A 22482-nucleotide genomic window follows, 5' to 3' on the forward strand; every position below is an offset into this window, starting at 1 on the left:
AAACGAGACGAAACAGATTGTATAACCGAACTCTATTAATTATAATAATTAAAAGTGGTGTATAACTGAACTCTATTAATTATAATAATTAAAAATGGTATCTTAAGCCTCTGTTAAAGTTGCCACATATAAATAAAATTCGCCTCCCCATTGTAGTAGGCTTTCGGCTTGACAGATACAAAGTTTTAAAAGTTGGAAGAGGGTGAGTAAACACACAAAGTTCATATCCGAAGTTGATTGAATACCCTGTGCAATTAGTTTCGGATCCATAAATTTCAGAACAGAGGGTTACAGTTCGGCATAAATACACGTTTCAGTATTTTTTGCTCTAAAGACAAATCTATGTATACATGTGGATATTGTGTATTTGTATGTATTATATCAAACGGTGGATTCTGAGTATGTCCACCCTTTATCTTTGTAATTTCTGCTTCCCTTGTTCATAAGCCTTTTGAGTTTACAAAATGCTGACCTCCTCCTGATATTATTGCATAAAAATTCTGTTTTCCGTCCCGTTTTCAATTCCCCGTCCTAGCAACAAAACAAATGTATAGAGTTATATTTAGACTCACTACATATCAATAATAATTTTTAATAACACATGTATATATATTTTACCGAATTGCATTCATATAATATGGTATACTATCTAACTTTTTCCATTATTGAAAGTACTCGCACCTCAGCAGTTAGAGATAGAATAAAAGGTTAAGAGCTCTTCCTGCTTTCAATTTTCTCAGACACCAGTTTCTTAAAACAATGTATCTATAACCAAAAGAGGATCCAACGCCAGCGACCCCACCCCTTGTTTAGTGTGTTTCGCCAGACCTCTGAGACTGTAACTCTCCGTTCTGAAATTTATTGATCTGAAACTAATTGCACATGTTATTTAATCAACTTCGGATATGTACATTTTGCTTACTCACCACCTCACCACCTCCCCCCTTTCCAGCTTTTAAAACTGTGTATCAGTCAAGCTGAAAGCCTACATCAAAGGAGAAGCGAATTTTATTTATATGTGGTAATTTTCACAGGGGCCTAAGATACCATTTCTAATCAAAGAATTCGTTTATACAATCTGTTTCGTTTCATTTCGGTAGATTTCGTTTCGTTTCGCACTTTACAGGTACCCACATACATCTACATGTATATATTTCCGCATCGTCGGAAGTCCAAGGTTGATTACGCTTCGTTCCTTTCTCCATCACACGTGTGTTCATTCATTCCTACTCGCTGTGTGTGTGTCTGTATGTCTGTCTGTCTGTATGTATGTATGCTGAATTTAAGGAACATTTTCATCGTGTCCTTATAGAGAGCTATGTAGATATACATATATATACAGATATCTATAGGCTTGTAGGGAGGACTGACAGCGGATACTCGTCAGGGACGTAGCAACAGAGGAGGGGGGGGGGGGGCTGATCCCTTCCCCACTTTTTAAAAAACTTCCCTTTCTTCTTTTTTACATGTTAAAACTCTTTTTGGTTCGGCTGCCCCCCCCCCCCCCCCCAACCAATCCTTTCTGGCTGGCCCCCAGCTTTCCCCTTTCAAAAACGATGCCACGCGCCTGCTCGTGTCCCCTTAACACTTTCAAAAGTAGGGAGTGGGGACAAGAGTATGTATGTGCCCCCTCCTTACACTTCTGGGACCCCAAACGAGATCTTCATCTTTATATCAAATGTTGTTTGATAACATCCTCCCCTTAATTCTAGTGCAAGAAATTTCTGTTCAAAAGTTGTTATTTGCTATAAAGAAAGGTATACCATAAAATTGGTATAAAATTCGGATATACAGATTTGCGTTGAAAAGTTAGATAGGCTCTGATTGGCGCATAATTGCATTATTGTCGTCCCATACAAAAATTGATTTCCTTATTGAATGTGTTATGCCCCGTTATACAGAAAATTTTCATTTAATAAACTTTTGCCCGTGGATGGGGGAGGGGGGGGGGGGAGGGGAGAGAGACTTGAGGCCTACTTCAAACTTTTAAGAATGAGCAGGGTGTAGGGATTCCTATCATATTTAGCTTGTTATTTCAGGAGTTGGGTTGATTATGTAGGTTACCGTCGCCATCTTTATGACGTTTATTTGGAAAATTTTGGAATTGAATCCCATTTTAGCATGTGCCCCAATCTAAGTTTTGTGCTCTCCTACCAACACTTTACGGTATTTGACTACGGCATTGGCGTTACCTTATAGCTAATAACAAATTCGTCCGAACAAATTGCTAATTCGTCCGAAAAAATAGCTATTTCGTCCGTACGAATTACTAATATATCCGAACAAATAGCTAATTCGTCGGAACAAATTACTAATTTGTCCGAACGAATGTCTATTTCGTCCGAACAAATCCATAATTCGTCCGAACGAATTACTAATTTGTCCGAACGAATTACTAATATGTCCGAACAAATAGCTAATTCGTCCGAACAAATTGCTAATTTGTCCGAACAATTTTCTATTTCGTCCGAACAAATCGGTAATTCGTCCGAACGAACTACTAATTTGTCCGTACTAATTACTAATATATCCGAACAAATAGCTAATTCGTCGGAACAAATTGCTAATTTGTCCGAACGAATGTCTATTTCGTCCGAACAAATCCATAATTCGTCCAAACGAATTACTAATTTGTCCGAACGAATTACTAATATGTCCGAACAAATAGCTAATTCATCTGAACAAATTGCTAATTTGTCCCAACGATTTTCTATTTCGTCCGAACAAATCGGTAATTCGTCCGAACGAACTACTAATTTTTCCGTACTAATTACTAATATATCCGAACAAATAGCTAATTCGTCGGAACAAATTACTAATTTGTCCGAACGAATGTCTATTTCGTCCGAACAAATCCATAATTCGTCCAAACGAATTACTAATTTGTCCGAACGAATTACTAATATGTCCGAACAAATAGCTAATTCATCTGAACAAATTGCTAATTTGTCCGAACGATTTTCCATTTCGTCCGAACAAATCGGTAATTCGTCCGAACGAACTACTAATTTGTCCGAACGAATTACTAATATGTCCGAACAAATAGCTAATTCGTCCGAACAAATTGCTAATTTGTCCGAAAAAATAGCTAATTCGTCCGAAAAAATAGCTAATTCGTCCGAACGAATAATATATTTATATATGGCCTTTCTACGCCGCCGCAAGTTCACACTTGAATGATTTTGGTCAGAAGTTGATTGTCTGATTTATAATCAGGCCGTGTCGATTTTGGCGGTTTCTGGTAATTTCCTTAAAATAATGCCTGACATGAATAAATTTTAACTCTATTAATTAACATTTTTGGTGATAGTCAACATGTCGGACTATCAAACCGTCGGAATATTGAACCGTCGGACTATCGGACCGTCGGACTACCGGCCCGTCGGACTATCGGGCCGTCAGACTACCGGCCCGTCGGACTATCGGACCGTCGGAATACTGGGCTTGAATCCGACGCTTTAGGCTAGCATGCTTCATGTAGCGCTTCCTGAGAAGTAGGCTGGCATGAAGCCGTGAAGCTTAGCTTATACATGTAAACACATTATCAAGGTATGAGGAAAAAGCGTAATGCATATATGTAAAATCACCTTATCTTAAAAACTATGTCTGACTCTGACAGTAGGAAATTGAACATTGTGAAAGGTAGCTTTTATGAAATACATCATGATGTATGGTCTTTGTATGGTCTTAAGATGCAGGATGCTCACTTTCAACAGGAGTTGGACGTTCTCTAAGGCGTGAAAAACTTAGTAACAGCAACATTGAATCTCCATATAAACGTGCGGCATTGTACTTGTCACTGGGTTGCTGCAAGGTGAAGGAAGTTTTCCCTATGAGCATTTGACTCCATGTCATGTTCCTATTTGTAGCAGACCATACGCTTTTTGGCTATTTGCCAAGTTTATTACACGTATGCGTCAGTTTCACATGACATCTAAATTCATCGTGGTGGAAGAGAACTGAGGCGATATTCTCGTCTTCGTGCTTCACAAGTCATTAATCAATTCATCGCCATTATCAAGACGGGGGCATACCGAATAAGAAAGTTCAAGATGAAGGTCGCTAAAATGAATCGATGTTAGGCACACACGGTAACCTACATTCATAAATCCGAAAACCTCAAGAAATTCACCAATATACACGTGTTGCGGAGTTGAACATAACATTTGATTTTTCCTAAAGGGACTTTTTGCATTGAATGGACTATACCAGAAAACACCTATAAAATGATTTTGAAAAATTATTGGTATATCGTATCATTAAACTTTCTATTGGAGTGTTGAGGATTCCTCTGGATGCTTCGTATTTATAGATACCGTATTTATACGAGGATATTTATTGATAGATTGGGAATCCTGAAAATAAAAACTGAATAATTTCGGTCCATATGAATCTATTCAACAAAAAGCAAACAAATATGAATAATAATCAATTATGCAAAATGAAATAAACATAGCTATTTGAGGACCCCCACCCCACCCCCAATAATAATAACACACGTCTGCTTACGCAATTCTGAGAGTCAAATGTACATATGTATCCAACCGGCGATGCCAATAGTCCAGTTTGCACCTTGCCACTACTGCCTTCATTTCACAAACTCAAATGCTAGATATATTGCACACTGCCTCATAGATACTGCAATATTGTAGCCCTTAACGAGGACGGTTTCGGACTCCGGCATAATATGTTTATGAGTGGGCACCGAAACCAGATGTGACGCTTTGACGTATGTTTATGAGTGGGCACCGAAACGAGGCTTCCGTACGACGTTACAACAGCTGTGACCAGTGGCGTAGCTTCCATTGAGGCAACCGAGGCAGCTGCCTCGGTAAAAAAAACTCACCTTTTACGTTGTTAAAATGTCGATAGCTTTTGGGGGCTGCGCCCCCAGACCCCCTGCCTCGGTAATATTCGAACCCAAGCTACACCTATGGTGACGCCTTAGGAATTCACTGGTAAAACTCGAAAAAAAAAAACACCTCTCTAACACCCACTTGTCCACCTGGAAGCCATGACAACCCTCAAGAGAACCCTACCTGGCATCTCACATCGTGATCATTCACGTGCCCCGTGCTTGTCCCTAGTACCGACAACGAACCCGCACTTAATTCCAGTTCCACTCAACAAAATTCCAGCAATTTTCTCTCAACAGGACTTATCGCTAACTCATCCTTTGAAAACTGTATTCTTCAGTCAACGCAGTTGTGTTAAGTAGGGCCATAGAAATATGTCAGGAAAAAAGCATTAATAAACAGATCAATTTGTGACAAATTCTGTAAACACAACCCTTTTATACAAAAACAATATGTATATATCATTAAGTGCATATTGACCTCTTATACATTTTTCATCAGACCGAGAGTCTCTACATCAACTCTGTATCACGTGATCAAATATCAAGATAAAAACGTATCGTGTATGTATAAATCGTTGAATTGGCACGATATCCAGATATCAATGCAAGTTGAAATTAATATAACTTCAAAGCATATTGATTTCCTAATTTGAAAAGTGCTGAGAGCAAGTTTATTGTTACTTGTAACATGTCTAATTTTTGCATTGAATGCAAGATGCGGCGATTTTTGCACATGCGAAGTTGAATCTAGCCTGAAAAACATATTTTCTGTTGAAGCCAGAACTTGTTTCCCTAACTTTTCTTTGGCACTAAAGTTCACTTGTCACATAAATCAAACATCTTTCACTTAAAAACCTCGGGGTGTCGTGCCAATGATGAAATTTTTATGTACGGAAACCCTGTTTATGCAAATGAGTCCATTGTGAAAGTAACTATACGTGTAGATTAGGGGCGATATCAAGATCACAATATAATATGGATATTACTTTAGCATGTATGCTATATAAAGAAGAAATTGAAACTTTTTCAATATCAAAGAGAATTAATATAACCCATTTGACAGAAACTTTTACGCGATTGCAGTTTACCGTTTGACAGCGGTGGTAAATAACGAAACAATAATTCGACATTTCCAACCACAAAAGGACTGTAGATATGTACGTCATGACCTTCGTCATGACGTATTTTTCATTGTGACGTCGTGCAATGTGCCAGTGAGGTAAAGTATATTTATGTACAGCACTGGTAGTAAAAATGTTATGTGGAAAGCCTTAACTCAAACCTGCTTGCTCAACAGTAAACAACAGTTCGTGGAAGCCGCCATTAACGGATTTAGTTGAAGATTTCAAGTTGTGTATTCACGAATTACTACGCCAAACTCGAAATGACATAGAATATAGTCCAAGAATAAATCGTTAATTCAAATCAAATCATATCATGTTTTGAAATATCAAATGATAAGGAATAAAATCGTTATTTTTCGTTGGATGGAGGTATACCACGATAAAAAAGACGGACACTGTTTGCATCATGCGCTACGCGCAATGATGCAGTTTTCCGTTTTGTTTTTTTTTCGTGGTGTACCTTCATCTAACGAAAAATAATAAATTCATTCCTTAAACAAACAAATATGACCACATGAAAATATCAATAAAATTTGGAGAGTGTGCTGTGGAAAGAGTAAAAAATAACCACCCCATTTCACTACCCCCATTTTGAGAAGAAATGCCCCTATTCCGACGCACTATACAACTTTACAATACATATATCCAGAATAAACATTCAATTGTAAAAAGCTCGATGAATTATCTCTATGATGTACAAATTTATAAGCTTTAATCTATGACATAACAAGTGAATCAAGCAGTTCAAAACATGTTTACAGCACAGAATGTCACACAGTTCAAAACATGTTTACAGCACAGAATGTCACGCAGTTCATCACATGTTTACAGCACAGAATGTCACACAGTTCATCACATGTTTACAGCACAGAATGTCAAGCAGTTCATCACATGTTTACAGCACAGAATGTCACACAGTTCATCACATGTTTACAGCACAGAATGTCACGCAGTTCATCACATGTTTACAGCACAGAATGTCACGCAGTTCATCACATGTTTACAGCACAGAATGTCACGCAGTTCATCACATGTTTACAGCACAGAATGTCACACAGTTCATCACATGTTTACAGCACAGAATGTCAAGCAGTTCATCACATGTTTACAGCACAGAATGTCACACAGTTCATCACATGTTTACAGCACAGAATGTCACGCAGTTCATCACATGTTTACAGCACAGAATGTCACGCAGTTCATCACATGTTTACAGCACAGAATGTCACACAGTTCATCACATGTTTACAGCACAGAATGTCACACAGTTCATCACATGAAATCCACGAACAGGAAAGTCACATCACAGAGTTCGGAAGCACGGTACATCATGTAGTCATCATAACACGCGACAAAGGGCGGATCCACCACGTATCCTGCCAGACAACAGCGAAATGTTCTACTCCTAAGATCAGATCCACCACGCATCCTGCCGGACAACAGCGAAATGTTCTACTCCTAAGATCAGATCCACCACGCATCCTGCCAGACAACAGCGAAATGTTCTACTCCTACGATCAGATCCACCACGCATCCTGCCAGACAACAGCGAAATGTTCCACTCCTAAGATCAGATCCAGAGTTCGTCATAACCTTTACAGCGGTTATGGAAAAAACAACGGGTACTCTTGTCTGCATAACATCTTGCTGAGTTCTCGTGACCATTGCCTCAACCAGCTGGATAAAGGACATCAGCTTCCAGTTATCACTGCTCTAACAAACAGAATAAAGGACAACACTGCCCTAATAAACAGGATAAATAACAACAACGCCCTAACAAACAGCATAAAGGACAACACTGTCTCAATAAACAGAATAAAGGACAACACTGCCCTAATAAACAAGATATAGAACAACACTGCCTCAACAAACAGGATGAAGGACAACACTGCCCTAATAAACAGGATGAAGGACAACACTGCCCTAATAAACAGGATGAAGGACAACACTGCCCTAATAAACAGGATGAAGGACAACACTGCTCTAATAAACAGCATAAAGGACAACACTGCCTTAACAAACAGGATAAATGACAACACTGCCCTAATAAACAAGATAAAGGACAACATTGTCCTAACACAGGATGAAGTACAACACTGTCCTAACAAACAGTATAAAGGACAACACTGCTTTAATAAACAGTATAAAGTACAACACTGTCCTAATAAACAGTATAAAGGACAACACTACCCTATTAAACAGTATAAAGGACAACAATGCCCTGACAAACAGAATAAAGCATAACAGGATTGGTACTTCCGCTTTCTCGCTTGTAATCACTTTCAACTTTCAGTTGCAGTCTTAACTCTGTACAACGATGCCCGACCAGTTGCACACACCGTTTTGTAGGTTTCAGTAGCCAGTTTATTCAGTCAATAATTGTCATGTTCACTGTCTACCCGATGCTTTAGCTACCCTCGAAGTTCAGTATTCATCTGGTTATCCGAGGTCGGTAAATATACTTCTTACTGACTTAAAAATATCAATGATTGTATTAACTGTATACTGTTGAATAAGTAAATTGGAGCTGTGCCTCGCTTTTTTAAACATGTGATTTGGAAGATCATTAAATTTTGAAGAATTGAATGCCCTATCCTCAAAAACCAGGAGCGGCTGGGATTCGTCTCTTATCTTTCATCTTCGTTCTTGAATCACTGGAGGTGTATGTAGTACGCACATTACCCTGCTTCAGACAAAATTGTAGATATATCATTGGACGAAAGCGAATCACATGACGCTCCGATATTTTCAATACACCGTCCCCGTGCAGAGGGTGAATTAGTTTGACTATTACATCACTATTACATCACTGTGTCATCACTTACGAATCACATAACGCCCCGAAATATAGCTTTAAATGTAATATTAATATATTTGATTTTATGGTGTTCAATGTGATACGTGATTAATATGGTGTTCGATTTTATAATTGTTTAATATTTATCAGCAATGTTACTGAAATTTGAAGAAATTTTCTATAGCTAAATTCTTACACAGTCAGTTTTTGCCTCGACCAATACGAATTTCCATTTCACACCCTGAATGACTCCGTATTACGTCGCGAACTGATTGTGTAGCTATTGAACTGACTGTATAGCTAATGAACTGACTGTGTAGCTAATGAACTGACTGTGTAGCTAATGAACTGACTGTATAGCTAATGAACTGATTGTGTAGCTAATGAACTGACTGAGTAGCTAATGAACTGATTGTGTAGCTAATGAACTGACTGTATAGCTAATGAACTGACTGTGTAACTGATAAACTGATTGTGTAGCTAATGAACTGACTGAGTAGCTAATGAACTGATTGTGTAGCTAATGAACTGACTGAGTAGCTAATGAACTGATTGTGTAACTAATAAACTGACTGTGTAGCTAATGAACTGACTGAGTAGCTAATGAACTGATTGTGTAACTAATAAACTGATTGTGTAACTGATAAACTGATTGTGTAGCTATTGAGCTGACTGTGTAGCTAATGAACTGACTGAGTAGCTAATGAACTGACTGTGTAGCTAATGAACTGATTGTGTAACTAATAAACTGACTGTGTAGCTAATGAACTGACTGTGTAACTGATAAACTGATTGTGTAGCTAATGAACTGACTGAGTAGCTAATGAACTGATTGTGTAACTAATAAACTGACTGTGTAGCTAATGAACTGACTGTGTAGCTTATGAACTGATTGTGTAGCTAATGAACTGACTGAGTAGCTAATGAACTGACTGTGTAGCTAATGAACTGACTGTGTAGTTAATGAACTGATTGTGTAACTAATAAACTGACTGTGTAGCTAATGAACTGACTGTGTAACTGATAAACTGATTGTGTAGCTAATGAACTGACTGAGTAGCTAATGAACTGATTGTGTAACTAATAAACTGACTGTGTAGCTAATGAACTGACTGTATAGCTAATGAACTGACTGTGTAGCTAATGAACTGACTGTGTAGCTAATGAACTGACTGTATAGCTAATGAACTGACTGTGTAGTTAATGGTCTGACTGTGTAGCTTATGAACTGACTGTGTAGTTAATGGTCTGACTGTGTAGGTAATGGTCTGTGCCGGAGGTGAATTTACACCCTGGTTATGGCTTTCAATGATTAGATATTCCATATCTCATATTGATAAGATATTTTGAACTCTTGACATGTACCGATATTTATCAATCGTTATCAATATTAGGTTACACTTATGATGTATCTTTGTACACTAACATTCAGTTTATCAGTAACCCGATAGACAAGTATATATATAAAACTATATCAAGCATACACCAGCGTTGATGTTTAGTGTACATGTATATTTTACGATAAACTAACTTCGAATAAACTAACTTACAAAAAATGGCGTTTCTATTCATTCTGTTGGTTTCCATGAATGGTGCCTTTATTATAGGACTATTGGGTGAGGAATTACCATTCTCCTCGACAACTCAGTCGAACACCCCTAACAAAGGGAGTAGTGATGCCGCGTTGTTACACCAGATTCTTATACAGGAAACTACATTGAGGATAGAACTGGAGAAGAATGTCCGGAATATGATGACAGAAATCGAACAGTTGAAGAAAAACCAAGCTGCTATGGAAGTGAAAGTTGATGGTCTAACTCAAGCGAAAATCGAACAGTACGATTTAATCCAACAGCTGAGTAATAACGTGACAACACTATCTATGGAGAATATACATCTGAAAACTGTGCTGTTCAACTCTTCAAATGGTTTTTATAACACAGGATCAAATAAATGTATGTGTGATTTCACAAATATATCCAAAGATATTCAGAGCGTAAAGAAAGAGGTCCGCTACGTGTCGCTTTCATTTCTGGATCTAGCAAGAGATGTGCAGCTCATGAATACTAGCATCCTGGAAACGATGAGGAACGGTACAGGGGAGATGACTCGTGATGTTTTAAACATTTTATCTGATATTCAGAATCTGTCAAGGATACAAGACCAGGATCGACAATACCAGATGTCTGTTAATACAGACCTTAAAATACACCAAGAAGATGTTTCGAACAGAATTAAAGGTAAAGTGCATATACATGTATAACCGAACAGGAAGGCAGGTGCTGATTTCAATAATTTATTCAGTAAGAAATAAAGGCATTGCCCTACAATAACAGACAAATACTGTTACAAATCAAGAAAAAGCATAATCAAAATATGACAATTGCAAATTACACACACAGTAAACGTTTTAGAAGAATACTGTACTTTATAAAAATATGTACATATGTTTTGTAAATAATTTAAATTAAGATCTTACAGACTCATATAATCATTACAACTTTGAATGCAACATTACAATTACGTAGGGAAATTGCAATCAAAATAATGACGGATATCAGCTCTTTATTCGAAATTAAAATGAAACAAAATCAAGTATAGAATTAACATACCATAAGTTGCGAATGGTGGTAGCTGGTGGGAACTCATCAAAACGTATTACTGATATGACTGCATATATAGGTAAACGTGGTAGATTTATAATTATACTGACCACCCCAGCGATAGAGCGTTCGACCCGCATGCGGAAGGTCGGGGTTCGAATCCCGGAGGCAACGGACCGAAGTCGTTAAAACAGGTGGTGAGAGTTCCATCGCCAAACGCTCGGCATCAGATGTGAATGTCACGGGTCCTCAAAGATGACCTCAAAAAACGGATGTCCCGTGTCGTAGTAGGTGTGGCACGTTAAAGAACCCTCACTGCTCAGTGGCCGTAAGCGCCGAGGTTAGGCCTAAATTTGAAGACCTTCATCGGTTTATTTTTTTTTCCTTTCAATATCTTTTATTTCTAGCTAACATACATTTGATATTTGGGGGTAATGTCTCCGCAGAGACCCCCGAATAATCCTCACCTAGGGTGCCAGGGGCTCCATGGATTGGATATATGTATATATATGTGTTAACTATACATGTATGCATATTTAAGAAATATATCTACATGATATCAGACAGTATAGTTGATAATATTGTTTTTCTTTTAAACTTAAAGATTTACATGCTAGATAGCAATATTTTTCAACTAAAAAAAAGCAAAGTATATTTAGGTGTCAAAATTATATCAGTATGCAAAATCTAATCTACTTAATACATATAAAGCAATGATTGATCCATATTGTTGCAGGGGAGACACAATCACAAACAGTTCACCACTCCCCTAACAACAAGTACTGAGGAACAGGTCACCCTCAAGTACTGGTGGAATGCTATTGTTGGAAACTGAATATCAGATACATAGTACATACCGATTATTGCAATACATGTGTTATAATATAAAGCATTAAAGTAACAAAGAAAGTCTCTCAAATAATTTGTGATCTAGGAAATCGTACTTTGATTTTCTTAATGTTAAGTATGTTCTATAACAGTCTAATTTAACCTGTATCAACAGATTATTCACACTTTCAGTTTTGTTTTCAAGTCTTAACATCATTTTACTTTTGTAAATTCTGAAAGCAATATATGAAATCACAAAGTTAAATGTATGCACTTTAGGATTATCTTCATGAAAAAAGCCGAGAACAATATGTTTCCATCGAATGTCAATTTCAAGCACCATTTCAACAGTATTTTATATCTGTCTTACATTTTGACATTCAAAAATTAAATGTGCATTGTTTTCAATGACATCAGCACAAAATGTACAGTTTCTATGAACATCTTTTTTCCATTTGCTAAGTAGATAATTGTTGCATAAAAGATTGTGCAAAAGTTTGTAGTTAAATTCAGCAACATTTTTATCAACAACTTTACATACATTATTTCTATAAATATTAGTCCAGTCTGACTTTTCCAACATAAAAGTCTTTTCCCACATACTTTCCATATATGATCTTTGAAACTTGTCATCAACAAAAATGTCGTAAAAGAATTTACAAGATTTGCCAATTATAGATTCAATTTTTCCATTTTTAAATAAAAACACGTTTTCTTTTTCTATATGGTATTCTGTCTTATGACTTATTTTATTAAAAACATTTCTTAGTATTTTATATTCACACAACCAGTTATGTTTGTTTGTAAGATTTGAAAAATCAGTAATATCCTTGAATCCAATTTCATTAAACAGCTCATCTACTTTTAAAACACCACTTTTCATCCAATTTGTAAAACAAAGTGTCTCATTTTTATAAGTAAATCTTTTATTTTTCCAAATATTTTTGGAAAATTGTAATGTTGTCGAATTGCCCTTAGCTTCATTGAAATATGTAATAATTTCTCTATAAAAATAGGGTATGTATTTATGTAACATTCCACTTTCACTCAAAAATGAGTCGTTTGTCTTTAATAGATAGTAAATATCATATTGATTCCTTTGACAGAAACTCTGGAAAAAGTCTTTTAATTTATGGTTACACGATATTATTTTTGGGATCCATGATGCTTTAAACGCTTTGAATTTGGATTTTAAGTCAACTATGTGTATTCCTCCTTTTAGTTTATCTCCTATCAGGGTGTTTCTTTTAATCCTGTCTTTTAGCTTATTCCAAATGAAATTAAATATTATTTTATTTATTTCTTTGATAAATTCATCACCAGGAGTTGGTAATAAAGTTGCTGCATATACTAATTTTGATATTGCCAAAGAGTTTATTATGCAGCATTTTCCAAATATTGTAAGTTTTCTGGTTCTCCATGAATCTAATAATTTTTCTATGTCTCTTTGATACTGTATCCAGTTTTCTTCAAAACACTCTTCTTTACTATGACCAATGTGGATACCTAATGCTTTAATTGAATTTCATTTACTTTCAGATTAAGAATTTCTTTTTTTGTTCCTTTAAGCTTTCCTAATAATAAACATTCTGTTTTATCTTTATTTAGTTTTAATCCTGAATGTTTACAAAAAATATCAATTGTGTTTAACGCTATTTGTAATGATTTTTCATTCTTAATAGGAATCGTACAGTCGTCAGCATGCTGAACTATTTTTATTTCTTGTTTCATTTCTTTGATCTTAAACCCATTTATATCTTTATTTGATCTAATATTACAGGCAAGGACTTCTGCTACAAAAATAAAAAGCAGGGCAGACAATGGACAACCTTGTCTGATTCCTCTATTCATTTTACACGTTTTAGAAATCCATCCATTATTTTTCACTCTAAAAATAGGGTCTTTGTACATTATTTTTATCCATTGCATAAAACTTGCACCAAAATTAAACTTCTCCAGTGTTTTAAACAAAAAATTCCACTCCACCGAGTCAAAAGCTTTCTCAAAATCACAGAATAACAAAATTTGTGGGTCATTTGAGTTTTCACAATATTCATATATATCAAGGATAGTCCTTGCACTAAATCCAATAAATCTGCCTTTAATATAAGCAGTTTGGTCTTCATTGATTAGATTATCAACTACTTTTTGTAGCCTTCTAGCTAACACGAATGCTAAAATTTTGTAATCTGAATTTGTTAAGCTAATCGGTCGATAATTTTTTATCTTATCTCTTTCTCCCTTTTTATGCAGTAATGATAAAAGTGAGAGCCTTTGTGTAAAGGGCATATTACCAGTTTCAAAAGTGTATTCAAGAGTTGCATAAAAAATGTCTTTAATTTCATTCCAAAAGGTTTTATAGAATTCATTAGGAATTCCATCCATCCCGGGTGATTTATTATCTTTAAGATTCATTACCGCTTCTTTACATTCTTGAAGAGTAAACATTTCATCGCAAAATAATCTTCCATTTTCATCTAATTTTTGTTCAATATTTACTTCATTTAAATAATTTTGTATTTCATTATCATCAATGTGCTTTGATTCATATAGTTTGTCATAAAATGAACATATTTCATTTAAAATATCATTATCATTATAAACACTTTTTGTTTGTTCTGTTACTTTTCTAATCACATTGTCTGATTGATGGTAACGTGGTAGATTTATAATTATACTGACCACCCCAGCGATAGAGCGTTCGACCCGCATGCGGAAGGTTGGGGTTCGAATCCCGGAGGCAACGGACCGAAGTCGTTAAAACAGGTGGTGAGAGTTCCATCGCCAAACGCTCGGCATCAGATGTGAATGTCACGGGTCCTCAAAGATGACCTTAAAAAACGGATGTCCCGTGTCGTAGTAGGTGTGGCACGTTAAAGAACCCTCACTGCTCAGTGGCCGTAAGCGCCGAGGTTAGGCCTAAATTTGAAGACCTTCATCGGTTTTGGTGACGTCTCCATATGAGTGAAAAATTCTCGAGAGGGACGTTAAACAAGATACAATCAAGCAATGCACTTATACTGAAAGACTATTGACCAAAAAAAATAAAACTTTACTCTGCTAACTCAATCCAGATGCGCAAAAGAACTTTCGGTCATTCAAAATTAAAGATTATATTCATGAAACGATAAATGAAAAACGATAAAACGAATAAATACATATAGAAATTGATATTCATACAATCACATATGTACTAGAAAATTTACCTATAGATAGATAGATAAATAGATAGATAGATAGATAGATAGATAGATACCGGTAGATAGATACCGGTAGATAGATAGATAGATATATGAGAGATGGAATTCAAAATATCCTAGAAGTTTTAGATAAATATGCTATACATTCGACATTTCTAAGAAGAGACAATATTTTAGGAATAGAAGTATATACATGTAAAGGAACCTTTATGACAATGTTTAAAGCAAAATAATTAAAATAAGAAAACTCGTGAAACTTTCATTGTGTGATTGGTGAGCTGATGATCAAATTCTGGTTCAGGAATTATGGAAGTAGCAAACGTCAACGCAAAACACACGTCTTAGTGGCTATATTGGATGCTTTTAATGTTTCTAGAAATATTGATTTACAACAGAAACATATCAAAATTACATCTGTTGTACCTATTTCGATCAGTGGTCTCGGGTTTCCGCCCATTATAGATTCCGTACGAGCATTTCTATCCATAGAGCTAGAGAAAATCATTTGTTCAAACATTAATGCACACTATGCATATTTCTTAATTTTCTAGTTGTATTCTATATTTTCCCATGTGTATTCTTTATCATTAAACATTTGTATTCTGTATTTATTCTTACTTTTGTCATAAAGCCGGCATCAGGTGTTACAGTTTATAACCTCATGTATTTTCAAAACTAAGATTTATTTCTTATATCTACATTCTACTTCTCTTTCTGTCGGAATTCCCAGCCTTTAAAATACACATACTACACTTATTGATATCCGCGCGTGCATTGTTGACAACTGCAGCATGGTCACGAGGAAATTAAATGGCTATCATTACAATTTGTAAAAGATAAATGTAAATATTTTTATTTGCATTATATGTAACCAAAGTGTTTTGAAACCAAGCAAGCACTGTTCCATCGCATACAAAAATTAGTCGAATGCATGAAATCAGCTTTTTGACAAGCGTTCTGGATTTAATCTAATGCCCACTTTTTATTTTGGTACAGTGATTCATTGTCATATGAAACACATTCTCTAATATTTGTTGACGTCCACCAATTTATTCTTAACTGGTTTAGGTTTAATTAATTATTCTAAGTAATTAATTATGTCTTTATATATTCATGTTACAACGTTATCAAGTAAGTTTTAATTTTTTCAACACGCCGATCTACATTTCTGTTCGTATCATGGGTTAGCTATTGAATGTCTATAATTCATAAGGGAGTTATAGAAGTGTACACATTTATCGTAAGCGCGTACTCATATTTTATATTATAAATTGATTCAGATACTTAAATGCTTATCTTTACATGATTTACGTGATGAAATAAAAAAGGATCATTTTCATTCATATGTTGATTCACAAGTTTTTCCTAGTGAACTCGAAATAAAAAAACCCACCACGTATTCTTCCATATCTGCTACATATTTGAATATCTTATTAAACATGGATACCATCGGCAAACTAACAACACAACTTTAAGACAAACGAGATGAGTTCAGCTTCTCCATCGTCAACTTCCCATATGTTTGTATAGCAATTTTGCATTATCTCCTGCACAAGGTGTTTATGCCTTTCAATTGAGAGCATCGTGATCTGCTTATATTTTTTTCTAAATCGAGGTAGGCTACTTGAAAAAGAACCTGACGTTAAAGAGGTTTCAACAGTCTTGTTTAAAGTCACCATTTGTCTTTCATGCCCATTGTTTTGTACATACTGGTTTGGTCCACGGATTATTCCATTGACCTGGTCAGGATATAGGGTTCAAGGTGGATGTGACCGGATAACTGGGGATGTTTACTCCTCCTAGGTACCTGATCCTACCCCTATTATGTTTAGGGGTCCATATTTACCCTACTCTTAATTTTGTATTCTTTATAGGATTGTTGAGTTTGATCACTCTTCGTTATCTTCACTTGTACATTTCGGTTATTGATTTCGGTTTTCATAATTCTTTCTTTTCATTAACATAATCATGTTTCAGATCATATTGATAAAGAGATATTGAATTTGACGGCAAAATATTTCGAGTTGGAAAACCAAGACCATTACCTTACATCAACTTTAAGAAATTCGGAACTTTTCTTGTCAAAAGTGGCTGTTTTTATGAACGGTAAGTGTAAATAAAGCATAAACATTTGTGCGTTATGGCATAGTTTGCATCAATATGCACTTCCTGAATAAAACTAATACATTTGTTCGTAAAACTTCAATTTGTACATGGAACACAGATTCAATAAACTTTTGTTACTCTTTTTATATTCATTACATATATTTGATAAATATATCTTGTACTTTCACTACATGTAATTTTCAATTCACTCTGAAAGGGGGATCACACTTCACCTGATACCTATGTACATGTTTCAACCGGTATTGTTTATTCAGGTGACCCCCCCCCACCCACCCACCCCTTAATGGTTTGCTATACATTTTAACTAACAATTTACCTTATGTCATTCAAATAAATGACATATTCGACAAAACTACATTACAGTGTTGGGTTATTATTCGCAGATTGGACTGATTCTTGTCATACGAGGCACAAATGAATTTTTCACACTTGTGTGTGAAAGAAGTTTGAGCCTATAACACCCCACACTATATTAGCTGTTATCATGCAGGTGTTGTGAGCATCTACAACACTTGTATAAAACAGTGACACGTAATTCCAAGCGTACATAAACGCACCAACATATCACAATAATTCAAAAGGTTAAATTTTACAGAAACTTGGAATTTACAGAAGATGTTTCTGAGAATGCAACAGGAACAAGTTCAGATGTCAACAGGTATTTCAGATTTAATTAGAAATGGATCCTCAATTTGACAAGGTAAGTAGGCTGCATACGTTGGTCACACGTACGGTCAACTTAACGTAGTTTTTTTTTTTATCAGTCCTTGTGTATTCGGGGTGGGGTGGGGTACAATACCGACCTAACTGCGGTGTACGAGAGCCGGAACCATCCTGGAGTTGCTGATACCTAGCCTGGGATCAAATCAGATCATATCCCTAAAACCAGAGGGTGAGATAAACGATAGAATTAATGGAACTCAATAACAAAGGAAGTTGTCCACCCTCCACTGAACATGGACCCAGATAGTTCTCCACCCTCCACTGAACAGGAGTTCTCGCTTTGACACAATGCTTACAGACCAGTTTCGGAATCATGAAATATATTTTGTCTAGAGTGTACGAATTCGGATCGACGTTACAAATGATAACTTGATATTTATTTTTGTGACATTAATTGTGTTCATAACACGCAAGCAATTAATTTCATCAGCGCATCACGAACATTTGTGTGCACACCGCTGCAGATCAGAAATAAACATTTTGCGCGTATATTTACAGTTTTAGAGGAAATTATTGTAATATTCAGTTGGTTTTTTTTAAAATATCCGTTCTTCTCAGTCAAGAAGTTGAAACAGCCACGGAATAACCATTTATGGTTTCTTCAATTTAATTGGTCAGTCATAACAAATCCATCTTGACAGGTAAATATATTCATATAAGACAGGTATCCGCCTTCTGCAGTACATCACTAAGACACGGTTTCTTCCGGGGGGTGTACTTTACCTGAACCAATAATGAAAGTAAGACGGGACACTTAAAGTCTTGCGGAGAACCGCTAAATCAGAAAAAACTAAAATGGCCATCATGAGGCTATGATTAGAATATAATTCTTTTTGTGGAAAATTTCTACTTCTATATATAGTGAGTTGAATAAACTGCACGTAAATTTAAGTGACGAATGTGTTAGTGTAATATTTTCTATTACATGCGTCACACGTACTTGTCTTGGGCGAAATACAAATGCTCTTAGTAAATAAACAAATAGATGAATTCCAAAATGCCTTTCTCATTACTCTTTAAGAGTTGAAATTGTCAGTTTGACGAACAATATGTTGAATTTCTGAATATGAACGTTAGATTGTTCGTCAAACAATCTGTGTTGTAGAGTAAGACTTCCCTGAAGTCTGAAGCTAGGGTGATATTCTGAATAGATGGGATGCACTCCCAATTCCAAACCCTCTGTCTCTCAACTGATCCCAAACCCACCGTTTCTCAACTGATTCAATACGCAAGAGCTTGTTCTGCGTATGGTCATTTTTGTTTAAAATCGGGACAGAGTTGATGTTACAGGGATTTCTGAAGAAGGCATTTTGCAAATGGTATGGCTATTATAACGATCTAATTTGCCAATACAACCTATCATTGGGTCAAATGTTGTCTGACGTGTTTCATACCGATTGTTATGCCGTTCTTGGTACACTGATTTTGACTACGGATAACTCCCGTTTACCTGATCAAGGTATAGGGCTCACGGCGGGGGTGACCGGTCGACAGGGGATGCTTACTCCTCCTAGGCACCTGATCTCACCTCTGGTATATCCAGGGGTCTGTGTTTGCCCAACTCTCAATTTTGTATTGCTTATAGAATTTATGAGACTGATCACTGTTCGTTATCCCCATCTTTCATATGGTTGTTTATAACGATCTAGTTTGCCAATACAATTTGTGATTGGGTTAAACGAAGTCTGGCGTTTTTCATATCAACTGTTAAGCCGCTCAATACACACTGATTTTGACTAAGGATTACTCCGTTTGCCTGATCAAGATGCTTCCTCTTGCTAGGCAACTGATTCCACCTCTGGTGTGTCCAGGGGTCCGTGTTTGCTCAATTCTTAATTCTATACTCTTTAATAAGAGATAAGATTAATCACGGTTCGTTATTTTCACTTTGTCATCTGGGAATTCTAGTCAAGAAAGATTTTATATATCAACAATCTTCCCATAAGCTTGATGCTGATATGCCTCCCAGCCAATTGGTTTTTTTCTTTTCTTTATTTTTCATGACATATATTTTTCATTTAGATAAATGACACGCTTTTACACCATGGCATGTTTTCGAAATGGTATGATTCCTATGGAAACAATCAAAGCGGCCTTGAATTAATTAACATAAGCAAGATTAACACGATTGAAAATATACTTGTATTAAAAGTCAGTATTAAACGAACGAATACATCACTTTCTTGTCCCTTGTTTATTTGTTTTCATTTTTAACAAATCAATAATGCCCAGAATTAAGAATATGAAAATCTATAGAAATATGAATAACACAGACGTACGGTTTGCTACGTGTCTGACGAGACTTTGCTTCTGACCATTGGATCTGTTTATGGTTATTCATAGATGATTGTGCTGCATAGATTGTATGTTGCGAGAGTTTTCATATCAATACTAATTTAGTCTAAATATAACACATAGACTGAGCAAAATAAATATAATAACATTCGCATAAATTCTCTACATTGAATCGACACAGAAAATTACATGCATTTATTCAGAAGGATCACGGGGCACACAGAACCTTATACAACCCATAAAAAGTTACTGCGCGGTGTTTCCGTGGTGACTTAAGAAAACATACAGTAGTTCAATTCCCGAAAAGTAATACATAATGTAATAATATATAAGTGTCACGTCATTCCATTACATTCAGCTATAGAATTAACGTAATCACATAAAGAGAAAACCAGAGTAAGGATAGAAACCCGTGAAACCAGGATAGGGAAATTAAATCAGGAATTCAGATATTACCCAGTGAAAGCCGAGTAAGACTGTGAACCCGTGAAACCAAAGAAAGGATTTAAACTTATAGAACGAGAGTAAGGTTTGGGTCCTCTTAAAACAGAGTAAGAAAGTGGCGAGGTCGTTTAACAGCATCTCATGTAAAATGGCGATGTCGTTTGACAACATCTGATGTAAAAGTGACGAGGTCGTGTGACAACATCTCATGTAAAAGTGGCGAGGTCGTGTGACAACATCTCATGTAAAAGTGGCGAGGTCGTGTGACAACATCTCATGTAAAAGTGGCGAGGTCGTGTGACATCTCATGTAAAAGTGGCGAGGTCGTGTGACATCTCATGTAAAAGTGGCGAGGTCGTGTGACAACATCTCATGTAAAAGTGGCGAGGTCGTATGACAACATCTTATGTAAAAGTGGCGAGGTCGTTTGACAACATCTTATGTAAAAGTGGCGAGGTCGTGTGACAACATCTCATGTAAAAGTGGCGAGGTCGTGTGATAACATCTCATGTAAAAGTGGCGAGGTCGTTTGACAACATCTTATGTAAAAGTGGCGAGGTCGTGTGACAACATCTCATGTAAAAGTGGCGAGGTCGTGTGACATCTCATGTTAAAGTGGCGAGGTCGTATGACAACATCCCATGTAAAACGAAACTCGTGTCGGTCTCTAGAAATTTCATATTTCTCACTTTCATTTCTTATGACATAAATTTATAAGACATTTGTTAACATAGAAAACACCCTTTCAAGGCTGAATATCATATGTGTGTGTGTTGATTGTGTACTTGGAGTGTTCAATATATATCCTATCTTAAAGGTGGTTTATTCTTACAGAAATGTGAAACAAAGTTGCATTTAGCGCAACAATAACTTCAAGCGTAACTTCTCTAGATGGGCAAACTCTGATATTTCCTCATGTCCTGTGTAACGTGGGCGGTGGATACAACAGCCATGACGGGGTATTTACAGCGACTATTGACGGTGTCTATGTGTTCTTTGTTAGGATCACTCAATCTACGAACAGCCATGACTTGCGTGTGAATATAGTCTTGAATGGAATCGAAATGGCCCAGCACTTTGTATTTGGAAGAAGTGATAATCATTTCAGAACATCCGCCAACTCAGTAGTATTGAATCTGAATCAGAACGACCGAGTCTGGGTGAAAATGAATATCGGAGGGGAGATGTACAGCATAGGCGCCGACCAGTCGTTTACGGGATACAAACTTTGACTCCTGTGACTAGAGAACATGATTATTGCATTACCGTATGTTGTTGTCATGAATCACGTAAGAAACGAATAACAGTAATACGTGATAATACGTTATCTTATCTAGTAAAATGTAAAGTAAAAAAAATCATTTTATCTGTGAAATTGCTTCAGAAGTTATGAAAGCCGGATAGTCTCATATTTGAAAAAGTAAAAAAAAAAAAAAATTAACTCGTTATAACGAGTTAGTATCTCGTAATAACGATTTAATAT

The 22482-nt window shown here is 36.1% G+C and overlaps 1 protein-coding gene across 1 annotated transcript; it reads left to right on the forward strand.

Annotated features, from left to right (window-relative positions):
• Nucleotides 1-10279: 10279 nt before the first annotated feature.
• LOC125673664 (uncharacterized) lies at nucleotides 10280-22482 on the forward strand. Its single transcript, XM_048910350.2, has 4 exons — nucleotides 10280-11019; nucleotides 17388-17516; nucleotides 18133-18195; nucleotides 21834-22482. Exons 1-4 carry the CDS (start codon nucleotides 10335-10337, stop codon nucleotides 21839-21841), a joined length of 885 nt encoding a protein of 294 aa, XP_048766307.2. The 5' UTR covers nucleotides 10280-10334; the 3' UTR covers nucleotides 21842-22482.

The sequence above is a fragment of the Ostrea edulis genome, chromosome 3 (genome assembly GCF_947568905.1).
Source record: "Ostrea edulis chromosome 3, xbOstEdul1.1, whole genome shotgun sequence".
NCBI classification, from domain to species: Eukaryota; Metazoa; Mollusca; class Bivalvia; order Ostreida; family Ostreidae; genus Ostrea; species Ostrea edulis.